Here is a 27,756-nt window from a genome sequence, read left to right as displayed (position 1 = left end):
AAGTACTTGGATTACATATTGTAGTTCATAGATTGGTTGTTTCCAAACAATGTCTGCAAGTTGCAAACTCCTATGGTAAGAGAAATGTCATGTATTGTAAGCTCCTACTTGATAAGAATAAGGACGTGTTTGTTTCACATGATTCCTAAGGAATTAAAAGGAATTGGAAACAAAAATCAAAAGCAAAACGTGTTTGTGTGATCAAATGAATGGAATTAGATTTCCTTAATAACAATTTCATTCCTTATTTGAAAGATTTCAAATTCTTCCATCGTCCAAAAAGATTCTAAATTCAATTCCTTATCTTTTGTTTTAAATTACACAATTGTCCTCCTATTATCTATGCGTGAAATCAAAAAAATAAAAAAAATCATATATTTGATTTTCATATCTTCTCTGCGATTACATCCTTATCTATTGTATATTTCTTCATTCGACATTTTCCAAGAGATTACATCTATTGATCAGTGCTGCTATGCTCCCGTATTTTCTGTGGTTCATCATTGTTCTTGTTCTTTGCTGTATCATCTCCATTTACAAGTAAGCATTCCAAATCCTTCTATTTTTCTACAATCAATTGTGTCTTACTATTGATTTATACATTTTTCATTTGTTTTTTCATCTTTGCTTGATAGAAAATTAACATAATATATTTATATCTATGTTATTGTACTTCATCTATCGTTTCTTTGGAAAAAGTGTCAAATTTGTCTATTCAAGTATACGACTTGTAAATTTTTTTGTTTGGATTTATTGTTGGGTTGTGCAATTACTCTTTTTATAAATATGCATACCAACTGTATGTTTTTTTTGCCTGTTTGGTAATTTTTTTAGTTGTCCACATTAACTTTTGGTGTTCATTCCTTTAACGATTTATGCTTTTTTACTTTGAAAAAATGAGACAACATCACATTTGAAGACATTTATTAGTGTTATTTGATGTTTTTTTATTGATTTAATTTTGTTTATTGTTGCTATTACCGTTTGATGTTTTCAAGTCAATTATATTTGGCTTTTACAAAGTTTATGTGAAGAAGAAGCTTTGTTTTTATAATGGTTGGGAGTTATTTCATTGGTTAAAATGGATTTTTAGACAAAATTTGTAACTAGTTTTATTGTAGAACTCAAAAACGCAAAATTGCAAACATTGTAATAATTTATTGAAGGTTTCTTTCAATAAAACTTTTATTTACAGTTTTCTTTCACTTTTGTTTTTTCGTTAAAAGGCAAAGGTGTATACACACTTTTATTTAAAGTTTTTTGACACCTTTATTTTTCTTTCTGTCTAAATTCTCATCATGAGTTAAATAAACCATAATTTATTAAAGCATATTTTCTTTGTTCTAATTAGTTCCACAAATAAGCTCCAAATCCAATTTCAACCAAAATGAGCTTATTTATGTAATGATATTTTACTTTTTTACTACAATAATTTTACTTCTAAGATGAATGATCTATTTATTAACTATAATATTTTCATAGGATTTTCTTTGTGTAAAAAGATTAAACTTGGTTTTGTGTGGATGCTGAAAAATGGATTTGACATTTATTTTTTTATGTTTGAGCAACTTGTAGTAATGAACACCATTTTTTTTGTCAAATGCGACCATTAATTGATGAGTAAAGTAATGATATTACGTATTTTGAAGTGAATAATTTTCTTTTTGTGGGAGATGAGCAGGAAAAGGCACGACTTAGTCTAACTAGAAGCAAACAAAGAAAAAAATAAGTCAAATAGTCGTTACATTTTGGAATGAAGTTATGACAACCACTACATGGTTTTTTATCACGGTGTGCAAGTTACTACAAATATATATGGGGGATAAACCACATATCAAAAACATATCGTCGAATGTGGATCGACAAGCAATATTGCATAAATACGCTTATAAAAGCGACACTACATGCGTATCACACCTTAGGATGACCCGAAGATGTTTCACAAAGTTGTGTGGCATGCTTCACACATTAAGTGGGTTAAGAACAAGTAGACAAATGGATATTGATGAGCAAGTGGCCATATTTCTTCACATTATTGCACATAATGTGAAGAATCGGGTCATGATAGGTCGTTTCCAGCGTTCTGGTGAAACAATTAGCAAAATTGTTACACGAGTTTGCAATGCGATGATAAGGTTGCATCTATATTTGCTTAAGAAACTCGAACCTGTTACAGAAAACTCTACAAATCAAAGATGGAAGTGGTTCAAGGTATAAGCACTATTTATAAAATTTCAATAAGTACACAAATTGCTTGATATGACATATGGCCATTTCATTTTATATATCGTGTAGAACTGTCTAGGAGCTTTAGATGGAACAAGCATAAAGTGCTTAGTGCCACTTAAAGACAAACCTAAATACAGGACAAGAAAAAATGATATTGCCACAAATGTTTTAGGGGTATGTTCACAAGATATGCAATTTATCTATGTTTTACCCGGATGGGAGGGATCAGCTGCGGATGGTAGAGTGCTTCGAGATGCCCTACTTAGGCCACATGGATTGAAGGTCCCGAGACCGGGTATGTACAATAATTGGTATTGTAGATATGTATTAGTTATTAATTATTAGTTATACTAACTATATTACATATATAGGTTATTATTTGGTAGGTGTGATGGAAAAAAGCAGAAACTATCACAACTGGACAATAACTGAAGATGCGAAGCTCGTGGAAGCATTGGTAAATATGGTGAACATGGGAGGATTTAAAGCCGATAATGGTTTTAAATCTGGATATTCACAACATCTAGAAAACGCATTGAAGTAAAAAATACCTAGCTCTGGCATATTGGGTAAACCCCACATTGAGTCAAGGATCAAAACCATGAAAAAGGATTGGCAGGTTGTTTATGATATGGTGAATGGTACAAACACAAGTGGTTTTGGTTATGATACCTCCACTCATTCTGTAACAGCTGAACCAGCGGTTTGGGATTCTTACATACAGGTACAATATTAAAACTTTTATATATTTTGTTACTTCTTAATTATTTATATTATATTTTTATGTGCTAACCTTTTATGATACAAAATAGGATCATAAAGAGGCAGGAAAATGGAGAAATAAGATATTTCCTCATTACGAGGATTTATGTATCATTTTTGGAAATGATAGAGCTCAAGGGAATAAAGCCAAGGATTTTGCCCAAATGGAAGAAGATGCAAATAATGAAGAACAATCTGAACAAATAGAAATGGTTTTGAAGAACAAACCACAGAAAATGAAGAATCTCCAAACATAGGCTCAAAGAAGAGAAAAAGAGTTAATGCCCTTATTAAGGGAATAACTATTGCAGCTAATGTCCTTGGAGAAAACTTGAAAACGCAATTAATAGTATGAATCAAACAATACTGGGAGAAACTGAAGTACAAAAAAAGCTTCAATGGTGATTCCTGAAATTTCAAAAATGCAATCATTGAGTGCCTTGGATAGGTTCAAAGCAAGTAGGAAAATAATGCGTGATCCGGAAATCGTTTTAAGTTTTTGGAATTTGGAAGGAAAATATCGGGAGGGTTTCGTGAGGTTCATGTTGGAAGAGTGATATGATTATGAACTATGTATTTAGACATTATTTTACATAGTGTGTGGTTAACTTTTTTTTTATTCCTTTTTTTTTAATTTTAGGTTGAAATAACGAATGACATTTGTTGCTTTATATTAATATATATAATCGTTTTATATCAATTTTAAAAAAAAATGTTTTTATGATATTGTGTTCGACGAAATACATGTTAGTTATTTTTTTTAATTTATATTTTATAGAAGAGTTTAATAAAAAAATGTTGTAGTTATATAAAACTTTGTTATGTTTATTACAAAGTATAATTAAGTTACAAAAAATCAATAAAAGGGCATTTTTGTCGTATTACAAAATTTATTTCCAATTCCTTTGGGAAATCAACAAACCAAACAGAAAACAGATTTCATTCCATGTCAACCAAAAATATTTAAATTTCTAGTACATTCAGATTCCAATTCCTCCAAACTCCAATTCCTATGACAAATTCCATTCCTTTTTAAAACATTCTACAAAACAAACGCCCCCTAAATGTCATGTAAGTTCCTCTTATAATAAGATAAGGTCATTTACATATCCCAAAACTTGGTTCCATACGCTAGTTAGGTTCCTCGTGATTAATAGTTCTCATTGATGACAACCTATAAGATGGTATCAACAAATGTGAAGCACACAATCTACACAAATAGTTAATGGGCATTCTTATATGTAGGGACCATATCATAAAGAACTAAAGATAATATAAGGGATTAAAAAGCTTAAAAATAAATTAAAGCTTGTGGAAAATGGATTAAAGACTTTGTTGAAACATATTGAGTTATATAATCAAGCTAGACAAATATTCATGTTGGTGATTCTAGTGTCATGTGAGATTTAAATTGTAATCTAATACAAGTTTAGTGGTGTAAAGTGCATATTTGTACATAAAGCGAGTTTGATCCTAAACACAATGAAATGCAAGGGTCATGGGGTGACGCCCCTCGTGGGTCCAAGTGGCAGTGGTCTCGCTAACTGATCAATGAGTAGCGAGGTCAAAGGGCAAATTCCACACCAGGTTTAGGGAAACGAAGCAAAATCTCTATGTTTAGACCTACAATCCAACAAAAAAATAATCATCTTGAAGGAATTAGAGAAACATATAAGTTTTAGGTTTTCCCAAAGACAACTAACAACCTGCTTGTGACAATTTTGTTTGTAACAGTCTGACAACCATATTGTATGGTTTATCGATTCTTCCAAACAACTTAAGCTATCTGACAATTATATATCATAAATTGTTTTCTAACTACTAAAACTCAATTTTCATATATTTATCTAACTTTCAGGTGTATAGTATATAATTGTATTTCGTATACTCTTAAATAGTATATAATTGTATTTCGTATACTCTTAATTCTTCAATAATATTGTATATTTTTAATTTTTTTTTTATCTAAAACTGAAAATGTCCTTGAGGATGATTATCCAATATTGGATTTCTTGATACTCATGCATAAAGTAGAAAGAATAATTCAAAAAATAAACTTACATAATTGTCAAGAGATATTCAAGCATTCTTCGATTATCAAATCCCCTATTTTTTTATCCACATAATCTTTCTATGAATTTCTTAATGAAAACAAAATATTATATTCATATCAATATTTGGGATTGTCGGGAAAAATAAGTAGAAAAAATAATTATTAATACAAGGTTAGTGGTGTAAAGTGCATATTTGTACATAAAGCGAGTTTGATCCTAAACACAATGAAAGGCAAGGATCACGGGGTGACGCCCCTCGTGGGTCCAAGGGGCAATGGTCTCGCTAACTGATCAATGAGTAGCGAGGTCAAAGGGAAAAGTCCACACAAGGTTTAGGGAAACGAACCAAAGTCTCTATGTTTAGACCTAGAATCCAACAAAAAAAAATATAATCATCTTGAAGGAATTGGAGAAACATATAACTTTTAGGTTTTCCCAAAGACAACTAACAACCTGCTTATGACAGTCTTGTTTGTAACAGTCTTGCAGCCATATTGTATGGTTTATCGATTCTTCCAAACAGCTCAAGCTATCTGACAATTATATATCATAAATTGTTTTCTAACTACTAAAACTCAATTTTCATATATTTATCTAACTTTCAGGTGTATAGTATATAATTGTATTTCGTATACTTTTCATTCTTCAATAATATTGTACTTTATTTTTAATTTTTTATCTAAAACTAAAAATGTCCTTGAGGATGATTATCCAATAATGGATTTCTTGATAATCATACATAAAGTAGAAATATCAATTCAAAAAATAAACTTACATAATTCTCAAGAGATATCCGAGCATTCTTCGATTATCAAATCCCCTATTTTTGTATCCACATAATCTTTCTATGAATTGCTTAATGAAAACAAAATATTATATTCATATGAATATGTGGGATTGTCAGGAAAAAATAGGTAGAAAAATAGTTATTTTGGTCATCTTTTTTGGGTATTTATACTTTTTTATAATTTTTTTTTGAAACGGCAAACTAACTAATCTACTCCTAAATAACCACCTATATCTCCACCGAGACTTGAACCCCAGACCTCTCATATGAGATGGTCACTCCATACCGCTAGGCCATTGACCCTTTGGTACTCTTTTATAATTATCTCTTTATTTACTTAAAATAAAATGTAATTATCTCTTTTATAATTGACACTTAAATCCCTCAAGAATAATAATTTCTTGACAATCACCAAAAGGCGGTTAAATCACAGTTTGTGGAACAATACTTCACTTTGGATGGGCCCATGATTATAAACGAAATATGTAGTTGGGCGAAACATTCTAAAAGAGGAACCTTTCTTTTTAAAGTAGATTTTCATAAAGCATTTGATTCCATAAATTGGAATTATTTGGATTCGGTGATGTATCAAATGGGCTTTGGAAATAGATGGAGGTTTTGGATTCAAGGTTCCCTTGCTTCTTCTAGGGCGTCTGTTCTAATCAACGGTGTTCCTACAAAAGAATTCCCCATCACTAAAGGAGTTCGTCAAGGTGATCCACTATCACCTTTTTTCTTCATCATTGCTATGGAAGGCCTTAATGTTGCTATGAGATCGGCGATCCAAAATTCCTTGTATTCGGGTATTTCTCTTCCAAACAATGGTCCCTCCATCTATCATTTGTTTTACGCGGATGATGTTTTATTTGTCGGTGACTGGTCCATCTCAAACTTCAAGAACCTTTCTAGAACCCTTAAATGTTTTCATGTGGTGTCTGGTTTAAATGTTAACTTTCACAAGTCAAAGGTTTATGGGATAGGTATTGACAATTATGATGTTGTAAGTTGCGCAAATATTATGGGATGCGAGGTTGCCAACCTCCCATTCGTTTATCTCAGTGTTCCCGTTGGGGCTAACATGAACCTTAAAAGAAATTGGAAACCAGTTATTGATAAGGTGCAAGGTAAGCTTTCGGGTTGGAAATCCAAGACCCTCTCTTTTGGAGGCAAATTGACTTTGGTTAAGTCGGTTCTTGGAAGCATGCCCCTGTTTTATGTTTCGATCTTTAAGGCCCCTAATTTCGTTATTGATTTGTTGGAGAAGATTCGCAGAAGATTCCTTTGGGGTGGGACGGATGAGAAAAACAAAGTATGTTGGGTTGCATGGAAGCATGTTCTTGCGGATAAGGAGTTAGGTGGTCTAGGTGTTAGCTCTCTTAAGAGCCTTAATATTGCTTTATTATGTAAATGGATATGGAGGTTAAAATCGGAGAACTCTTCTCTATGGAAGCAAGTTATTTGTGGGATTCATAATCTTTCTCGCAAACCAATTTATAATCTGTCCAAGAGATCTATCCTTGGTGTTTGGAATAATCTGGTATCTATTTCGAGAATTTTGGGAGAGATGGGCCTCGACTTTTATCATTTCGTATCTACCAAAATTGGGTCGGGGCGGAATACCCTGTTTTGGCTTGATAATTGGATTGGTGACGGAAATCTGACTTTAAGGTTTCCTAATTTATATGCCTTGGATAAACGTAAGTCTTGTTTTCTGGCAGAAAGATTTTCTTCGAATGGTTTTTTATGGGCTTGGAGGAAAAATCCCAGCCTTCCCGTGGAGATGGCAGAACTGGCCCAACTCTGTCGGCTCCTCGATGGGGTTACCTTTTCCTCAGATCCTGACTCTTGGAAATCCAAGCTTTCTAGTGATGGGCAGTTCTATGTTAGAGACATTTGTAAGCTCATTGACTCCAAAGTCACTGTTGAGACTAATAGTACAACCGTTTGGGTGAATCTTGTCCCCTTAAAAATAATCTGTTTTGTTTAGAGGGCTAGTTTGGATGGTATTCCTTCCTCCATGGCTCTTTCAAGGAGGGGTGTGGGTGTTGCTTCTACCAGGTGTCTCTTTTGCATTAATGGTGTGGATGATACGGATCACTTGCTTATTGCTTGTGATCTCGCTAAGGAGGTGTTCAAGTGGATTTTTAAGTGGTGTGATGTCCCTTTCGTCTCCTTCTCTTCAGTCTCTGAAGCTTTGAATTTTGCTGCTAAGTGGGGGAACTGCCCAAAAAAAAAGGTCTTTCTTACCATATTGTACGGAGGTCTGTGGTGTATTTGGAAGGGCCGGAATGATAGGCTTTTTAATCAGGTGCCTACAACCATTTCTAAAGTTGTGAACAACATTATAACTATGGTCTTTGGGTGGGTTAAGCATAAGGGTAATTTTGACAATTATAATTGGGCGAATTGGTGTTGTTCCCCGTTTAGTGTCTTGTAGCTTTGCCCTGGGCGGGGTGTGTGGAGGTTTGTGTTGCTTTGGGGTTGTGATTTAGCTTGGTTGTTTGCCAAGTCTTTTTCCTTGTAAGGCTTCGGCCCTTATTTCTTTTTTATAAAATTTCGCCGTTTCAAAAAAATATATAATAATATTATCTGCTCATCAATTAATTCTCAAACTATTATATACTATGTATTCTATAATATTTATTTATAATTATTAATATATTTGTAATGATTTTGATATTTTCCAAAAAATCAAAAGGCCGTTAATCTCATTCTATAGTTTTGACATTAATTGAACTTTGTGTAATGCAAAAATAAAAATGTTATAAATGCGACAACCTTAAAGCCTATATTATTAGTAGATATTTGTATATTTTAATTTTAATAATTAACTATGTTATACATTAGTAAAACTGATAAAGTTTATAGATAATTTTAAAAATATGCTATTTTATTATTAAAATATTGGATGTATATATGTTTTGGTGTTAAAAAATCATGTTTTTTTTTGGTGTTGTCGTTGAAGTTGCTCTAAGAGTCTATAATTTAAAACAAGCCAATCCATTTTAATATATATCCAAAGTATAATGTCATCCAAAAGTGCTAATCTAAAATAAGTTTATTTACATACCTAGACATATAATGCTATCCAAAAGATAAAAAGGTTCCATAATCAGGCCCTATGTTAGCTAGCTAAGGAAACTTTATAACTAGGAGAAGGGGGTATACGACCCTGGTACGACAACAACCGGCTTCTCCTCTAAACAAGAAGATATAGGAGACACATCTGTGGTGGTGGTGATAATCGGTTGGTTGCGTGTGAAATAATTAGCATAAACATCGCGTCTCTTTTTGTACTTTTTCTTAAGCTTTTCAAGACTTTTATTTTCAGTAACCAACTCCTCAACTGTCCTTTTCAGTTTCAACTTCAGTTCATTATACCTCTTCATCACACGTGGAGACGCCGCTTCATTTCTCATCGCACCCACCGCCACCGGGAATATAATATCACCTTTCCCTTCCCCTTCCCTAAACATATAGTATAATAATAATCTCAAATTACACACAAATTTATATTTATATTTATATTTATCAAAATAAAAACCAACCATGCTTGCTTACCAGCCTCCGAGAGACATAACGCCGTTTCCTCTGAGTATCCCTCCATCCAAAGAAACCGCACCGTCTTTAATTGACGAAATTGCCCTTCTCATGTCCTCTCTCGTTTCGTAAACTTGTGTTTCACCAAAAAGACGATAAAACAACGTCTCTCGAAGACCATAACCAGATTCGGTCCTTGTGTTTAAATAATCAACGTCTATGTCTATCATATTCACCGCATAACCTAAAAACCCTTTTGGAGTTGTCCCATCAGGAAGGGTAGGATCCGGTAACAGAAGCTTTCCTTCAACATCTTTCTCTGCCTCGCATGCCCTGCCAGATCACAATAATTTACAGTCATGCCACTGCCCATTCAGATTTTTAAACTTCTGAGATTCACTTATGGCACCTTATATCTTCGATGCATATAACACCGTAACGACCGTTTATAGATTGTCCAAGTTCTGATGCAAACATGTGAAGGGCATGTGCACGATTCACCTTCCCATTCTCTTCATATGTCTCCAGTAATATCACATGTTCATAAGATTTGCATACCACTGCAAGCATTTCATCACCGAGATACTCTGCAAATATCCTGAGAGAAGGTCCAAGGTAATAAAATGGTGTTATCATGTAGGCTTAAATGCAGAAGAAGATTCACCTGCTAAGGTTTAACGTTGGAGCTGTTCCAACAAGTGCTACAACACCAATAATTCGTCCCATTAAAGTTCCAAAACAATCTTCTTCATCTTGCATCTCTGACATCATTTTGAAGAGTTTGATGACAACAGCAGCAGCAGTCTCGGTCTTACATTCAATCTTTTCTGTGATCTCATCTTTCCCTGGTGAACCGTATTTGTATTTGCGGGTAGAAGAACAACTTTGGTAATGGTATCTGGAAACTGCATTTCAAAATCCAACATTACATTTACATTATTTCATTTCCAATTGTCTGTTAACAAGATTAATTAAATAGTCATTAGTTACCATTCAATTCTAATAGTTGGGACTCAATCCCTCTTTGTTGATATTCTAGTAGCTTTATATTCTCTTCGTGTTTACCAATCCTCATGCCAAAATCAATAAGCTCATTTTCAAGGTCCTGAAAGAAATAAAATGGTGTCGTTTGTCATAGTAGATATGAACAATTTTTTACATAGAATATGGCAAGACTTGGCAGTGTTAATAAGTGTACGTATATACCCTTTGGAAAACAAGAATGGATTCTAATTCGGTTTCTATTCCATCTGCATAAATGTGTTGGACACTTGTACAATCGGTTGGGGTGGGGGTGGGGTTATTTGAGTCCATTAGAGGAAAGATAGTTTCATCTGGGGACAGATGTTTCGCATTAAGAGGCTCTATCAGCGGAGGCATCTCAACGTGAACCTACATGTAAGAAATAACACTTAAATTAGTCTCCTCAAAAGTTGTGACATGATTTTTATTTTTCTGAAAATGACGATTTTAACCTTGATGGTCAACTTGAGATCCGGGTGGCAGGCATGAGCAACAACGAAACTAAAATCACCTACTATTTCAGAAGGAACAGGAACTGCACGAACTATGCAACGCCCCTCACGGAAGCCATATTTCACAGATTCATCAACATTGTGTGATTGTGATTTTATTACAAGGGTATGGGATTGTCCACTTGTATCTTCATCATGGAAGTTTACATCCACATCACCTTTCGAATCCACAACTTCAAATTCCAGGTTTTCTAGGTAGGAACCAGCAAAACAGGTTTCAGGTATCTGCAATCATCAAGAACATTATTATTATTTAGTTAAAATAATTTGCTGCTAATGAAATTTAGGAGAAATTAGATCAAGGGTTTCAAACCATTGATACAGTTCTCAGCTGCCTTTCCTCAATCTGCCACTCCTTCATGATAACGGGTTGTCCATCCGATCCAACAGATAGTGATACTGATGACAGTTGACTTTTCAAATGAGAATGAAAATCATGAGGAGACTAATTAGGGGTTGTTTCTTTTTCTTTTTTCCCATCAAGTCATGTATGCATTGCATACAGTGACTGAATGGATGATGATGTTAGTTTCTTTTCTGGACAAAGTAAACCGTTTGGATGAGACTAAATGACCATTTTACCCTTACATACGAAAAAACAAATTCACAATGTTCATTAATTTTTAAAGTGAGGCCAGAAAAAAAGAAAGTTAATTAACACGTGAACCCATTTTCTCCATATTAAGTCAAAAAGAAACAGTCCCTAAGTTTAATGTAACAAAAGCCATTAAACAAATTACAAGTATCATAATACAAACTAAATGGATAGAAATTTAAAGTAGCATGCATACCTTTTTTTCCATAGCCTGCTGTAACCTTTAAAAGGCCACCAAGATCAACGCATCCATCAGCATCCACCTATTGAATTATATATTATAATGACAATTTGCTAAATATCAACAACTTATTAAAAATCTTGCAAGAGGCACATACCTTCTTAGAAGAAAATGATTTTTCCAGTGAGGTAAATCCATTCATACTTAACTGCACCTTTTCTTTTTCTCGTAGATGATTTCCAAACGCGTCAAATAACTGAAAAAGGGTGTAAAGAAAGTTTAATACTACGATAATTAACTATAACTAATAACCAAAAAAGGTTGCAGTTGTTGTATGGAATTAAACTGGGTAAATAATAATATACCTCTAAAGTCAACTCTTTAATTGTATGGCCTGGAATCAATTGCTTCTCAAAGTTTTCTGGTTGCACTGTCACACGTGTCAAGGATCCAGGAAAAACTAATGCAAAGAGAAGATTAAAAAAGAATAAGCAAACCAATGGATTTCTTCCAATGAATGATAAATGGCAAACATAAGCACGCACACCTTTGATAGGGATTTCTAGCATGTGGGACCCATCAGGCCGACATAACATCAGAGTGGCATCATAACTTGGTCGAATATTGTCCAAATTAGAGCTCCCAATAACCAAATCCTTGAGTATGAGAGGTGACATGTCAGATGATATAGATGGGCTCCATTTGTGAACTTTAAGGTTAACACCCTTGTTACATTCGACCTTGACCACTACTTCAGGAACTTTTAAAAATGGAATTTGATTGGAATATGCATCAAACATCGCAACAAAAATAGGCTGGAAACAACGACCCACCCTAAATAACAAATAAGAAACACATATATGAGTTATTAGATTTTATAAAAATGCACACATAAATTATATTTTTCTTACGTGACATTATAATCAGGAAGCTTCTTTGCAAGTGCCCATTTGTGGACCTCACGTGATGCTTCAACTTTGACCTTCACCACACGTTTCTCACAGCTTGAATCTCTCTGATGATAAATGCTAATCATTAACAAAATCATATGATTGTAAAGCCATGTGGTTATATATACATAGAAGCAATTCAATGTTACTCACAATGGAAAACGTGAATTTATAAATTCCAGCTTTTTGAAACAGAGGATGGGAGTTGCATTTTGGTTGAAATATATATAATCCATGCAAGTCCTTTCGTGATGAAGGTGTCACGCGTCCTGAATAGATATTGCTTTCATTTCCATTTCCATTTTCAGAAAATGTAACTGATAGTGACATCTCAAAGTTATCTTTCATCACATATTTTTGATCTAATTCTTCACATGCAATCCCAGATTTATAAGTAGCAGGACGAATGACAGCAACAATGTCACATGGTGATACATGTGAAGCATGAACTTTATCCGCATCTGGTAATGACTGTAAGAAGAAAGTGAGGAAAAAACATCATCATCAATCAAATTCAAACATACATTTTTTTCACAAAGAGGATAAATGACAGTTGATTGGAGGAAGTGGAACTAACCGAATCTATTCCCAATTTGAGAGATTGTCTTCTATTTAGTATCTGAATCGATGATGGACATTTCTGATATTGCTTCTTAAGTTGGTTATCCCATTCAGAACCATCAACAGCCAAACACTAGTGAATAAATCATTGTTCAAAAAGTTTTCATTTTTCTCAGAATTTTTGAACAGAAAACATAACTGCAAGTAGACTAAGGGTTGTTTCTTTCTTTTTTCCAACTAAGTCCTGAATGGGTGATAACATTTGTCTGGATGAGACTAAATGATCATTTTATCCTTACATTCCAAAAAGCAGATTCACAATATTCATCAATTTTAAAGTGAGAGGAGTAGGGAGAAAAAATGACAACAAGGTTAAGAGCTAGTGTCTTAACACATTAAGCCATGTTTTTTTTTTGGCTTAACCCATAAAGCCAATCTATCAAGATTAAGTCAAAAAAGCAGCAATGTATAGTTGTCCAGATTAAGTGCTTAACCCATCAAGCCCATTAAGTTGAAAATAAAGAAACAGCCCCTAGGGTTATAACAAAAAGTCCTAACCTTTCCAGAATCAATGACATTTATAGGTACTAATTCAGATTTCCGCAAATCAAAAGTGGGATTTCCATTAGCAGATTCAAGGAGACACCCATCTTCTTCTGACACTTCAATCCGCCTTCCAATTTCCAAATAAGAGTATTGTAATTGTAAATGTCAACCAAAGAAAAACTGTCAGATACTAAAAAGATAAAATAAAATAAAGATGGTATTAATAATAAGATATTCCACCTGCAAATTATCCATGCTTCTCCTGCATCCCCTTGAAATCCTTCAAGAATAATGTATTCCAATGTAGCATAGATATTAGTTTTGTGGAATCCAGCACATGCTCCTTTTAGAATCTTGATTTTCTGCCCTGAATCCCAAGATTTTCCTTTCCGCATTACAGCTTTGTGAACCCTGACAACTGCAACCAAAACTAACATGAGTAGCAGAAATCAAAGCCATGGAGTCAATTTTTTAAAATTCTCACCATTGTTTGCTATGTTAAGCTCCTTGTTTGAAAATTTTACTATGAAGACAGGCTCATCAATTCCACAGTCAACTTCCTCATCATATTTTTCATGCATTTGGACAAGCCACTGTTGGTACTGCTTATCTAACTGCAAAAGGGTCAACGGTTTTCCATCTCTTCTTATATCAATGTGTACACCTGTTAATGAACCTTTTTAGGTTTTTTTTGTAATTTAATGTTGGCATCATGTTTATACTCAACTAGAATTAAATTCAATTACCAATCTCTTTCTCTGGAGGTTGCTTAGTGCCCAAAGTTTTCAAGGCATTGGCAAAAGGGTTCTGATGTGCAAAATCCGTCTAGAAAAAGAAAAAGACAAAAATGGACGTAAGGTACGATTGTGTACATTTAAAAGTGAGCAGAAATGGAAGCAGAAAACACTTACCTTAGAAGGTGTTGGATTGAAGCCAGCATCCGTCTCTAGAAATCACAAAATAAAGATCTCAAAAGTCAAAACATAATGATAATGAAAAGAAGTGCAAATTATAAAAGAGATAAAGAGAAGATTGGATATACCAATAAAACATTTAACTCTCATGCAACTTCTCTTCAAAACTTGTGTTCTGTGCCCTGGTCTTTGTCTGAAATCCATGAATGGCAACCATGCCTAATTCAAAGGTAGATTCATTAATTATTTAAATGTTATTCTTAAAGGTATCATAAGTTATCATTCCTCTCAACTCACCCAACGAGCATCTGGAAGTAAACGACCAAGTCGTCTACAAGAAACATGACTAAAACTTCCAAAATCTTCTGTGTACCCATATCCCTCTTCTTTTAAAGTTTCCAGAATGTTCTGAATGCTTTCCTTTCCCTGTTATTTAAAATTTCAAGGGACAAAAGTCACAAAGTAGTAGAAAGTAACTATATTGCTTCAAAAAATATCATGTGAACTTGTATGAAGTACATATATACATCCAAGATTCTAAACAGTACCTCTTTAACTGGAAGATAATAACATTTAAGACGTGCATTTGCTTCCTCGGATGATCTTGCTCCTGAATAAATTCAAAGTGAAAAATAAAGTTCATGGCTAAAATTGAGTTACCAAATTTAGTAATTTCAACAAAAAAAGCAAACCTGGACTACTTGTAATAGTATCATTGTCATGATTCAATTGAAAACGAAGTTGCAACACAAATTCTGGACCATTGCATGTATTCAGATTTGTAATTGCCACCTCTCCACCTGGAATTTCTGCTAGATTGTCGCCATTAACCTACAAATACAATTCTCATTATATATAGGTAAATATTATATGGTAATAGTGCACATAAACCTCATAAACTTGAATTAATAACAAATGTAGTTCGCTATTAGGTAAAGTACATGCAACAAAAGGAAAGAACAACCAACTAGAGTACATGCAACAAAATCAAACCTGAAATTCAATTGGCATTATTGTTCTTCCTTTCTTGGACAATTCATCACACTGTAAACAGGAATGGTGTTATTTTTGTAATCCAAGAATACAAATTATATCATCCATGTGTTATGTATAAGCCAAGAAACCTGGATATACGGAAAGTAGATATCCTTCAATTTGCATTTGAGTTGCCTTATGTCTATATTTTTCTTCTTGGGCTCAAAAATATCAATCTGTTCAATTATAATCAGATAAGTTCAAATTGGGATCGTATTCTTTGAGAAGAGATGATAGTTACCTTTGTGAAACTACCACCTGGAGCTAACTGAAGTTCATCCTTCATAGGGTCTCGAAGGCTACCATAAGTCTAGATTACAATGTAGAATGAGGAAACAAACATCAGATAATATATAACAGATAAACAGATAACAAATAGCAACAAAGAGTTTGATTACCCTCCATGTTCGCTTTGAACCTGAACCACTAACAAGAGCTTCTCTCTCAAGGCGTAACATATAAACCTTTTTGGAATCCTTTGTCTTAGAGGAAACCTCTGTGTGCCTACAATAAGATAGCAACAGAATGACTATCAAAAGTTAACAAACAAAATACCAAATTTGATCAATTATACAGACATACCTTCCTAAATGCATCGAAGCAACAAAGCCACCATATCCAAACATGCCAAATGCAGGCTGTACTCACCAGAAATAAGTCTAAAAGTTAGAAACAAGAATAGGGTAATATTCAAGACAACAAAATTTTGCTATTTACTTTTAAATATGGAGGTTTTCCTCCTATAGCTTGGCCTTTGGAAGCCCGATGAAGGGAGGCTCCCATCTTCCCCCTACAGAGAGAAACAGATAGCATAAAACATGTGCATGAAAGTAAGAAACAAAGAAATGAAACAGTTTGAGGATTAACATCTTACCACTTCTCTATTGACAAAGAATCCATGCCTGGTCCTGTATCAATAATAGATATCCTATCATCTGAAACCTCCACACTGACAAGAAATCAAAGTTATATGAAACAGTAGAAACCAAAATCCTATGAACAATTCTTGTCCAAAAAGTACCACACAGGACTCCTTGTACCTTATTAACCTCTTCTCCTGTTCACCATTAGACCACACAGCTTGCAATGAATTATCCTGTAGTAAAAAGTATGACATGAGAGTCTTGAAGATGGGGTTTTAAGGAAAATGAATAAACAAATGTCATTTATTACAATTATATCAGCCAATGCAGTTTCAAAAGTGTACTCTTCAGGGAGCTCCTTAAGTAACTCGGTGTCTGGTGTCAAATCCCACATGTTCTAAAGACAAAAACAAAGAACGAAGGCATTACAGTTCGGGAAATATTGTGAAGCAACAGAATACAAACCACAGGCAATCAGGTTATATATAATCATTCCCAAACAAACCTCATAAATTTTTGCTGGCTGAGACCCATCCTGTTACAGGATCATTATAGAGGAATTACAAACAAGTTTAACAGATAAAACATGAAACGAAATAAAGCTATTTCAGAATGAAAACATGGACTCACATGAAGTCTCAAATTGTAGACACGATTGGGCTCTAATTTCGTCAACGTAAGACTGTTCCTAAAAACATGATCGGAATCGTCAAGAAAACATAACTGTGTATTCCAGTTAACTTGTTTCTTAGGGCTAGATGTCTTTTGCACAGCTTTAGCATACTCATTCCTTACTCTACCAGCCAATTCTTCGACACTAATACGCTCAGTGCCTTCAGGAATCTTCAACAAGACAGTTATCCCATTCGGCAAAAGAATTTTCAGCTTGTAAACTCTCCTTGGACCTGATACATCTTGACTAATTACTCCCAAGGAATCCGGCGTCCTTCTCTTGAATCGCTCAACGTCGGAAGTCTCATTTAATCTCTTTTGTGGCGTTAGAAGATGACGATCACCGTCCATCTTGAAACGTAACGCAGAAGGAAAGTTTTCTCTTCGGAAACTCAAACAATATCAACTCTTGTGTTTCCGTGACAATGTGACTATGAGCTAGAAACTGCGGATGGTTGTGATTTTGATCTTAAATGTTTAATTGCAAGAAATCGATTATCGTTTGATTATTAGAAGCAACGAAAATCCTGAATTGTGTATGCAAGGAAACGTGGTGGACAAGGGTTTTACAGGGGAAACGGAAACGACCATGAGAGAGTAGAGTGTAGGAGTGTACGACTTTCAGAATACACCTGAACGCGGCTAAAATAAGCCGGGTGTAATCATTCCGCAGCCTGTTTCATATTCCAAATCCTTCCAATATATTTTCTTTACCATATTAAATGAAGAGTTTTTGTTATTTTATTTTTTTAATTAAATATAGCATTTTATCATACTTTTGCTCAATTAATAAAAGTTGAGTTACATTTACAACAAAAAAAAAAACCTTTAAAATTTGAAACTTTTTTCTATATAATATTTTTCAAAAAAATATCTAAAATATCCTTATAAACTGTCATATTGATTTTTTTTAAATGAAAAAAAACACATTTCTTCTTTTGAAAATATCTAATATATATATATATATATATATATATATATATATATATATATATATATATATATATATAATTGTTTATATATTTTGTATTAGTTGTTAAAGATATGAATTTAGTTTGTGATTTTGTCATACAAATGTTACGACGGGGCATGCATTCCATGGGTTGTAGTACCATACAATCATGCTTTTCATCGAACTCTTGAAATTCATATATTTGATTAACCTTTGAGAATTTGATGATCCATCCACGTAGTTTAAAGAAATTACACCCATGGTCCTTGGTCTAGAGATAGTCACCGTTGGAAGGGAAGGCTTTCTGGCAGTACAGAGAGAGAAAGATAGGTATTAATTGATGGACGTGGACTATGTTATTTTTAAAATTCAAAAGTGAAGTTTATACAACAGGGGTGTTTGGCTTAGCTTTTCAAGTCCAAAAGTCCTTTTTGAAAAAGAAAAAAAAAATAAAAAATGTTTGGCAAAACTTGTTTTAAAAGTTATTTTTAGAGTTTTTATACAAAAAAATTAACTTTTTGAAAAAGTCGGAAAATCTTGACTTTTTGTAATTTTTTCAAAAAGAACTTTTGGATTTTTAAAAGCTAAGCCAAACACCTAGGAGAAAAAAATGAGATCCTTTTAAAACAAAAACTATAAGTTAGTTTGGCTACAATTAGAGTAACCCTTGTATTTTTAATCCTTTGAGAAAAACTACAACGTAAGTCATCAATGACTGATCCAAAAGCAAGGAATAATTCTCGACAACAATCGGAGATTTTGCAAATCGTCTCTCAATTAGCTACAAGCATTCATATTCATATGGTTCCAAAAGCAAGGAATAATACGACATGTATGGATGTAGCATATGGTTCAGTCTATCGTTCTTTGTTTGTTGTGTAATTATCTAGACCAACTCAATTTGAAATATGAGTTGGAACCCTAATTTAATCTTCTACGCTTGCATTGCAAAAGACACTACAATCCTAGCTGAATTCAATTCAAAAGATGCAGATCTTGGCGATTTAGCTAAGAAGTGCCTAGAGAAGACGCCGCCCTTCCATTCCATCTTCTCCCATACTGTTCATGGTGAAACATACATGTTTTTCATCCTTGATCCTTTCGTATATTTTGGAATATTTGATGAATCGCTCGAGAAACCTGAGTGCTTGTTGTTTCTCAAGAGCGTAAAAAACGCGTTTACCAGTATGATAGATAATCGCAATTCTGGCACGATGAAGCAGCGGTTGTATTCCCCAAATTGGCATTGTTTCCAAGGAGAATTTAGTCCGGTGTTTCAGCAGCTTCTGGCTTCAAATTTGGAATTCGATGCGACGTCATCGCCGGCGGATTCGAAAGACGATCACAGAGAGAGTTTAAATTCCGTGAGAAGGAAGAACAAAGGGTCTACGGATTCTTCCTCGATGAAGAAAAGGTTTTTTGGAGATGTTGACAAAGACGTAGCAGAAGAAGGCAAATTGGATTTGGATAATGACGATGGGTCTGTTTCAAGTGGGAGTAGGATGCAAAGGACGAGGTACATCTGGAAGAAACAAGAATCGATGGTGGTATTGTCTATGGACTTGATCAGAGTTTGTGGTGTCTTGTTGTTCGTGATATGGCTTTGGGTTAACTGTTAAAAGCCCCTCATTTCATCTACTACTGTATGAATAGATTGATTACTCCATGATAAGGAAATAATTTCTTCTACTGTAGAACGTGTTATATGTATATTACTCCAGTTTATCATATTGGCTTAATAAGTTGATGATTGTTTGGGGGAATGATTATGATTTATGAGATGAGGGCAATAATGATATTCATGCATGGTTAGTATTCATAAAATTGGGTGTTTTAGTTTTAGTTTTAGTTTTAGGAATTAGGCATATTCCCTTATTCCCAACATATAATGCCGTTTAAAAGATGCTGTTAGGACTTAGGAGCAGAAAATATTTACCTTGAAATTGTAAACAACTTTAATTAATAGTATCTTATTCTTATACATTGTTAATTTGTTATTCTATCGGCTTGTAGCAAGCAACGTGTAGTGTTATAAATGCATGACTACAAGTGGGTGTAAGGGCAATTTTGTGATTTCCACTAGGCCTGCAATAACAAATTAACAATCTAGTTACTACTTCTACCCTTTTGTTTTCAGGTGAAGAATCAATCAATCAACAGTAGGACTTGGAAGATGGGGTTTGAAGAGGAACCAAAACTATTACTCTTTTCACAGCGTTTCAGTAGACTGGAGCTGGAGGGTGGCTTTACTCCGCCACCAGACACCTACACCGGAGCTGGAGCCACCATCCCGTTTCAATGGGAGGAGGCACCCGGAAAACCAAGATGCACCACTACCAGTGATCCGGCACCACAAGGTGTGAGGTGTTTGAATCTCCCTCCGAGACTGTTGATGAATACCAAAGAAGAGAGTATACAGACAGAGTCACCAACAAGTGTGCTGGATGAACCTTATTCCGGCATGTCTTCACCTGGTAGAAGCAAGTGGAAGATGATGATGGGATTGAGGAAGATGATGATGTGTAAGAGGACATCATCGCATCAGCTCCGTTCATGGAGTTTGGATAGTTTCACGTATATCAGCAGCAGAGATGGTGATTCCTCTTCATCATTAAATGACGTCTTTTCAGATTCTCTTGATTCCAACGTTAAAAACAACAAAGTTTCAACGACACGTGGCATCATCTTCTTCAACAAAACCGCTTTTAGCATCTTGGTAATTAACTTCCAAACTATGTGAATCTTTAGTTTAGGGCCCTTTGTTAAAATAGAAAGTTTGACCTAATTAAGTAAAATGTTGGTGTAAAATTTACAGGAAAACATGAATCAAAGCATTAATCAAGTCGTCCCATGGAGACGATAGATCGTCTAGCTAGCTGTGTTGTGTAAATACTGCAACTACCATGGAATGGAGTTTAGTAGTTTCTGGAACATTTGCTCATTAAATGGATCTTTCTTATTTTATGATTCCCATTTTGCGTCATGGATCTTGCTAAATTACTTCAATCCAAAACTCGTTTACTATTTGCAAACTACCAACCAAAACATTTTGCTAAAATTAAACCCAAATGAATCAATGGATCTATCAAATGGGCTTCGGTTCACGTCCACAATCCAGCCCAACATATTTGGACTTTTGAAATAATCATTCAAAGAAATTTTGATTACCTTATTCCCCCTGGGATTATAGTCTTTCGTGCTTTTGCATAAAATGAGAAAAAAAAAAAATTAACTTATGTAGCTGACTTTTTGGAAACGGAAAACAAATTGACTGGAAGCTCTCTCGCAATATTTCAGCTAGCACCTTGGATTCAATTTCTTTTACAGGATAAACTCAATCTCCATAGAGATTTACAAGAAAAAATTCCCCACATGTGACACCACAAAAAATAATTTAAGGAAATCGAATTCTCGCCTCACGTCCCCCAAATTTAACAAGATACCCACATCTATCACAAAATATTTGACTACAAACTCATGAGAATTATTATTATTACTTTATATATATATATATATATATATATATATATATATATATATATATATATATATATATATATATATATATATATATCTCACCACACATAAACATTCGTGAGAATACAAGTTATGCTTCACGATATATATTTATGATATTTTTAACGGTCCCTATCAAATAAAATCCGTTAAAAATTGATAGTCACAATTTTTCCTTGCAAATAGTAAAATTTTGTATGTTTGAATGAATCATTCCACCATACACTATAATTATCATCGCTGCATAGTGGCTTTGCAATGTGTTTTTTTAGACAAAACTTCAAAAATGGTCCCTGTGGTTTTCAAAAATATTAAGTTTAGTCCTTAAGTTCAAAAAACCTCACAGATGGTCCCTGTGGTTTCAAAACTTTTAACAAATGGTCCTTCCGTCTAACTCCGTCAGCTTTTTACCGTTAAGTGAGGGGCATTTTCGTCATTTCAACAGACAGGGACCATTTATGAAGTTTTCTATTACTTTTAACAAAAAAAAAAGAAAAAATAAATAAAACTTAATATGCAAGGGGTCCCACCCCACCCCATCTCTCTCTCTCTCTCTCTCTCTCTCTCTCTCTCTCTCTCTCTCTCTCTCAACCAAAAAACATCTTCTGACCTTCTACTTTCCGAGAATCTCCCTTTTCCCACAAGCCTATTGATGAAACTTCCTCACAAAAACTAGAAATTCTGATCTTCATGACCAAATATCTCTGCAGAGAAGCCTCGATCTTTGAACTGGGAGTTTAGGTAGCGAAACTGGCAGCAACACGAGCGGGGATGACCCCATTTTCGCCTTCCCATCATCGACTTTATTAGTCAAAAGGAGTCGGAGAGATTAGGTGGAGTCCAAGATGGTGCTTTCACGAAGATTTCCACCTCCATTAACGACGATGAGTGAGTCTAAATCGAATTGCTTAATTACTCAATTAAGTTCACTCAATTCTAGGGTTTCTTTATCGGTAAATTTCTTCAATCGAATTGGTCAATTACTGTGTATTGATCAATTAGACGATTACAGTTGAATTCTGTTGCAATTCTTAGCATATCCAGAGATAATCTCTAGATGATTACTTGATTAGTTACCATTTTTTGTGGCTACTTCTCTTTAGAGCTCAATTTGCATCAAAATTAGTTTCTGCGTTGATTTATCTTCATTATCTGTGTTTCTAGGGTTTATAGGTTACAAATCGGAAGCAATGGATGACGGAGAACTCGATTTCTCCAACCACGAGATATTTGTGGGTGATATCCCGAGCAGTGGTTCCATGAACAGCTTCTTCGATGAAATCTTCAACGACACACACACGTGTACTCATAAGCACACATGTAACCCTCCAGGACCTGATTACCATGTCCACACCAAAATCCTACTTACTACGAGCGATGACGACAAAACCCCTATAGAAGACACCGCTGAATCCTCCGACAAAAAAGGTAAGAATCGTCCATCAGGAAACCGGGAAGCTGTGAGAAAGTATCGTGAAAAGAAGGCGGCGTGTGCTGCTTCATTAGAAGACGAAGTAGTTAGATTGACAGCATTGAATCAACAATTGATGAGAAGAGTTTAGAGTCAAGTAGGATTAGAAGCAGAAGTAGCGAGGCAAAAAAGTTTGCTTGTGGACATTAGAGGGAGAATCGATGGAGAAATCAGATCTTTTCCTTATCAAAAACGCCACCATCCGGTGGGTAATCAGAATTGGTAATGGCAAGATGGAGGCAAAAACCTGAAGAGAGAGAGAGAGAGAGAGAGAGAGAGAGAGGACCCCTTGCATATTATATTTTATTTATTTATTATTTATTTAAAAAAAAAGAATACAAAACCTCATAAATGGTCCCTGAGAAGTGAAATGACAAAAATGTTCCTGACTTAACGGCTAAATGGTAACGGAGTTAGCCGGAAGGACCAAATGTTAAAAGTTTTGAAACCACAGGGACGATCCGTGAGGTTTTTTGAACTTAGGGACTAAACTTGATATTTTTGAAAACCACAGGGACCATTTTTGAAGTTTTGTCGTTTTTTTATTTCTTTTGAATTCTTGGTCATTCATAATTCATTAATCTATCATTTGTAGTCAACGAGAACTAGCAGATATGACTTTTTAAAAATATATTATAATACACTAACAAGAGTTATAATTACTTAAACAGATTATTTAGGGCATTGCTAAAAATTACTATAAGGAACATGCGTGTATATGTGGCCACAGACATGTCACTCAAATAATTACTCCGTATTAAATTAATTTAATTGACAAGTATAAATATTTTGAATATATATTAATAGTTTATAACCCATCATAATCATGGTTAGAAAATTAATTAAATTTTAATGTTAAAAAATTAAAATTATTAATCAATTATTTTAAATAATTTATTACTCTTTGAGATTTTTTTTAATTATATAAAATTATAATTGTTGATTTAAATAAATACGTGAAGTTATATCACCTTATAATCTGTATTAATTTTTTTTTATTTTTTTTATCTAATGATATTAATTTAATATAATCAGAGTGAAAATTTTAAAATTTTAAATTTAAAATGAAGAATCAATTACTAATTTAATGTAATTAGAGTGAAATTTTGAAATTTGAAATTTAAAATGGATAATTAATAGGTTGACAAGTGGCATGATATGTGACATATAATATTAATGTGGAGTTTTAATAGTAGACACTTGTCAATAAGATAATAAATCTATTATTTTTTTAGATGGAGAGATTTTACAAAAAGTTACATCCTTAATATTTTTTTTAATTATAGTTTCAATTTCTTCCTATTAGCTTAATTTATAATTTCAATTTCTTTGATGGTTGGTTTTTGATCCGTCTAAAATTATGTTTTTACCCTTTCTAATATATTTTATCATTTTCTTTCACCTATTCCTAATTTACATAAATAATATTTAATTATATTAATATCTTTTAAATGAAAACACCCCTAGCCCCTTTCCCATCTTATACCAAGGGTTGTGATAGAAAACCAAAACCGAATAACTAAACCGAACCAAATGATGTTTGGTTAATTTGGTTCGGGTTATTTTGTTTTCGGTTAATTCAGATTGATTAACCGAAAAGTAAATTACACAAATGGTCCTTATGGTTTGGGGTAATTTGCATGTTTGGTCCCTAACTTTTTTTTTTAACTCGAAATGTCTCTATTGTTTGTTTTTGTTGCGCGCCTGGTCTCTAGCTTACCTAAAAAGACTATTTTGTCATTGATTTTTTAATTTATTTAAATAAACACACCCCCAACCTCATTTCCACCTCGCCTTACCTTAGCTTACCTATCCCACTTTATTTAAATAAATTAAAAAATCTTAGGCAAAAATAGTGTTTTTAGGTAAGAGAGTGATCAAACGCGCAACAAAAACAAACTGTAGGGATCTTCCGAGTTAAAGATAAGTTAGAGACCAAACTTGTAAATTACTTCAAACCGTAGGGACCATCCATGTAATTTACTCTTAACCGAATAATGATACCTTATATGGGATTGGTTTTGTTTAAACCAAATAAACTATTTAATATATATATATATATATATATATATATATATATATATATATATATATATATATATATATATAACATTTTATATATAAATTTATAGATTAGTTAATAAGATTTTCATAACTTATTATTTAGTTATTAAACATTATAAATTTATAATTGTTATATTTTTTTTATTAAAAAACAAAAACAAACTAACCAAATGCCAATTAACCTCTAATCATTTCTCTCATCTTCGTATACGATTAAAGTTATATTAGCCTATATCTACAACTTGTATGTCTGCATCGGCTCTATAATAGGGATGAGATTTAAAACCGGAAAACCAGATTGAAACTGGAATTAGACTGGAACTGGAACTGTTAGAACTAAAATATATAGAATTGATTCCGGTTTTAGATTTACAGAATGGCTTTATCCAAGTTCCAGGTAATCCGGGTTTGGGTCAATGGATTCGGGTAAACCAGGTTTAAGAACTGGAACCGGTGTTTGAAACCGGAACCACGTTTAGGGGCCAAAACTAGTTTTAATGAAAAGTTTAAAATATGCATATTTCATTCGTTCCAAGTAGGATTGACATGTCGTTTTTGCTAACGTGTATTTTAGAGATTGTAAATGATTTTAGATTATAAATTTATCTGTTTTAGTTATATGTTCATTGACTTACAGTCCCCCAAAATCAAGATATCAGGGCTGGGAGTTTTTAGCTTTTTTGTATTTTATGAAAATTTTAAAACATGCATATCTAGTTCGTTCGAAGTCGGATTGACATGCGGTTTTTTCAACTTGTAGTTTAGAGTTTGTACATGATTTTAGACTATAATTTTATCGTTTTTGGTTTAATAGTCAATGAATTACAGTCCCCCGAAGTCAAGATATTAAAGCTGAAAATTTTCAACTTTTTAACTATTTGTTTTTGTACTTTGTATTCTGTGAAAATGTTAAACATGCATATTTCATTCATTTAAAGTTGGATTGACATATGGTTTTTTCAAAGTACAGTTTAGAGTTTGTACATGATTTTAGACTATAATTTTCTCAATTTTAGGTTCATATTCCATGAGTTACAGTCTCCCAAAGTCGGGATATCAAAGTTGGAAGTTTTTAGTTTTTCTGATTTTTGTACTCTGTGAAAATTTTAAAACATGCATATCTAAATCTTTTGTAGTCAGATTGACATGCGAGTTTTTCCAACTTGTAGTTTAGAGTTTATAGATGAGTTTAGACTATAATTGTGTCATTTTTGGTTTAGTATTCAATGAATTACAATCCCCTGAAATCTGGATATCAAAACCGGAAATTTTAACTTTTTAGCTATTTGCTTTTGTACTTTGTATTTTGTGAAAATGTTAAAATATGCATATCTCATTCGTTTTAAAGTCGGATTGGCATACGATTTTTTGCAAAGTGTATTTTAAAGTTTGTACATGATTTTAAACTATAATCTTCTCAATTTTGGGTTCATATTCAACAACTTACAGTCCTCCGAAATCGAGATATCAATATGAATATTTTCAAAGTTCAACCCACTAAGTAGCAAGTAATTACCAAAAATTATGGTTTTTCCAGATTTTCCGGTTCTAAACCCACTTTACCCGTTTCCACCTTACCCACGTTGATGTTTCCGAATTTTCTGGTTCTAGACCCACTTTACCCGGTATCGTATCCGGAACTGAAGCGGAGCCTATTTTTATATATCGATCCGGTTTTTGGTTTTACAAAATCTCGTCAACAGGTTCTGGGTTTTTTAGTTATGGGTCCATCCGGGCTGGGTTTGGACCCACTTTCATCCTTACTATACAATACAAAACATCATAATATAAATCAATAGTATTTATATAAATTAGGAATATGTAAAAGAAAAAGATAAAATATATTTTAAAGGGTAATATCATCGATTTAGATGGGTCAGAGACCAACCATGCAAAAAAAGGAAACAACAAAAACCATCTTTATAAAAAAATTAGAAACTGAAAATCCAAACTTTTGTAAAGCACAACGACCATTTATGTAATTTTGTCTAAAAATATGATGGGGAAATGACTTATATGGGTAAGAAAGTTTTAAAAACGTTTAAAAAAGACCGTCAAAGTATTGTTTGTTTAAAAAACACCATCTAACTATATATTTGTATAAAAACACCAACCAAGTTTACCATTTTGTCAAATCTAACAGGTTGGTAACCTGCATCTGTCGGTCAAAAAAAAAATTACCTGATCATTTTAAAAACTGAAATTATAAATGACATGGCATCCTTTTTTAGTCTTACGTGGATTAATTGCAAGGAAAGATCCATTTTCTCAGCGTTCTTTCTCAAAATCAGGAGGGAGTCAATACATAACCCTCTCTAGGATTCGTTTCTGTCCTTGTATACAGTTATTTTTGTTTAAATTGATTGATTTTAACAGTTGGCGAATCTACTCCTGCTTTGGGCTAATCACACATACATCTTTTTTATGACCAAATTGCCCCTGTATACAGTTTTTTTTGTTAGAATTGACTGATTTTACCAGTCAATTAAGGTGTTGTTTAGAAACTGTTAGTATCCAAGACCATTTACA

At 33.5% G+C, this 27,756-nt stretch overlaps 3 protein-coding genes and 1 non-coding gene across 4 annotated transcripts; 3 read left to right on the top strand and 1 right to left on the bottom strand.

The window, feature by feature from the left end:
- The first annotated feature begins 2,606 nt into the window (after positions 1-2,606).
- LOC111876191 (uncharacterized protein At2g29880) lies at positions 2,607-3,248 on the top strand. Its single transcript, XR_006185489.2, has 2 exons — positions 2,607-2,953; positions 3,042-3,248. It is a non-coding gene; the product is annotated as an uncharacterized protein At2g29880 (transcript).
- A 5,568-nt stretch (positions 3,249-8,816) lies between these two features.
- Positions 8,817-18,024, bottom strand: LOC111876764 (structural maintenance of chromosomes flexible hinge domain-containing protein GMI1). Its single transcript, XM_023873332.3, has 35 exons — positions 17,183-18,024; positions 17,058-17,087; positions 16,863-16,949; positions 16,730-16,785; positions 16,564-16,638; positions 16,407-16,479; positions 16,272-16,327; positions 16,088-16,193; positions 15,931-15,999; positions 15,779-15,865; positions 15,648-15,698; positions 15,347-15,485; positions 15,203-15,264; positions 14,952-15,080; positions 14,783-14,873; positions 14,652-14,686; positions 14,487-14,565; positions 14,225-14,404; positions 13,981-14,158; positions 13,753-13,867; positions 13,211-13,327; positions 12,787-13,104; positions 12,595-12,698; positions 12,231-12,517; positions 12,049-12,143; positions 11,841-11,939; positions 11,699-11,765; positions 11,221-11,306; positions 10,848-11,132; positions 10,579-10,764; positions 10,363-10,477; positions 10,037-10,277; positions 9,782-9,970; positions 9,394-9,705; positions 8,817-9,300 (listed from the first exon to the last, which is right to left on the bottom strand). The coding sequence occupies exons 1-35, from the start codon at positions 17,573-17,575 to the stop codon at positions 8,982-8,984; spliced, it is 4,911 nt and encodes a 1,636-aa protein (XP_023729100.1). The 5' UTR covers positions 17,576-18,024; the 3' UTR covers positions 8,817-8,981.
- An 832-nt stretch (positions 18,025-18,856) lies between these two features.
- Positions 18,857-21,169, top strand: LOC111876178 (phytolongin Phyl2.1). Its single transcript, XM_023872708.2, has 3 exons — positions 18,857-19,723; positions 20,314-20,892; positions 20,992-21,169. Exons 1-3 carry the CDS (start codon positions 19,085-19,087, stop codon positions 21,037-21,039), a joined length of 1,266 nt encoding a protein of 421 aa, XP_023728476.2. The 5' UTR covers positions 18,857-19,084; the 3' UTR covers positions 21,040-21,169.
- A 1,675-nt stretch (positions 21,170-22,844) lies between these two features.
- LOC111876921 (basic leucine zipper 19) lies at positions 22,845-23,432 on the top strand. The gene is given in 1 exon segment (XM_023873477.3): positions 22,845-23,432. A coding segment is annotated over 1 exon segment (507 nt). The 5' UTR covers positions 22,845-22,882; the 3' UTR covers positions 23,390-23,432.
- Positions 23,433-27,756: the final 4,324 nt, after the last annotated feature.

Source organism: Lactuca sativa, chromosome 8 (assembly GCF_002870075.4).
Source record: "Lactuca sativa cultivar Salinas chromosome 8, Lsat_Salinas_v11, whole genome shotgun sequence".
In the NCBI taxonomy this organism is placed as follows: Eukaryota; Viridiplantae; Streptophyta; class Magnoliopsida; order Asterales; family Asteraceae; genus Lactuca; species Lactuca sativa.
Note: the sequence above shows the minus strand (reverse complement) of the source record. Positions and strands in the feature narration are given on the sequence as shown.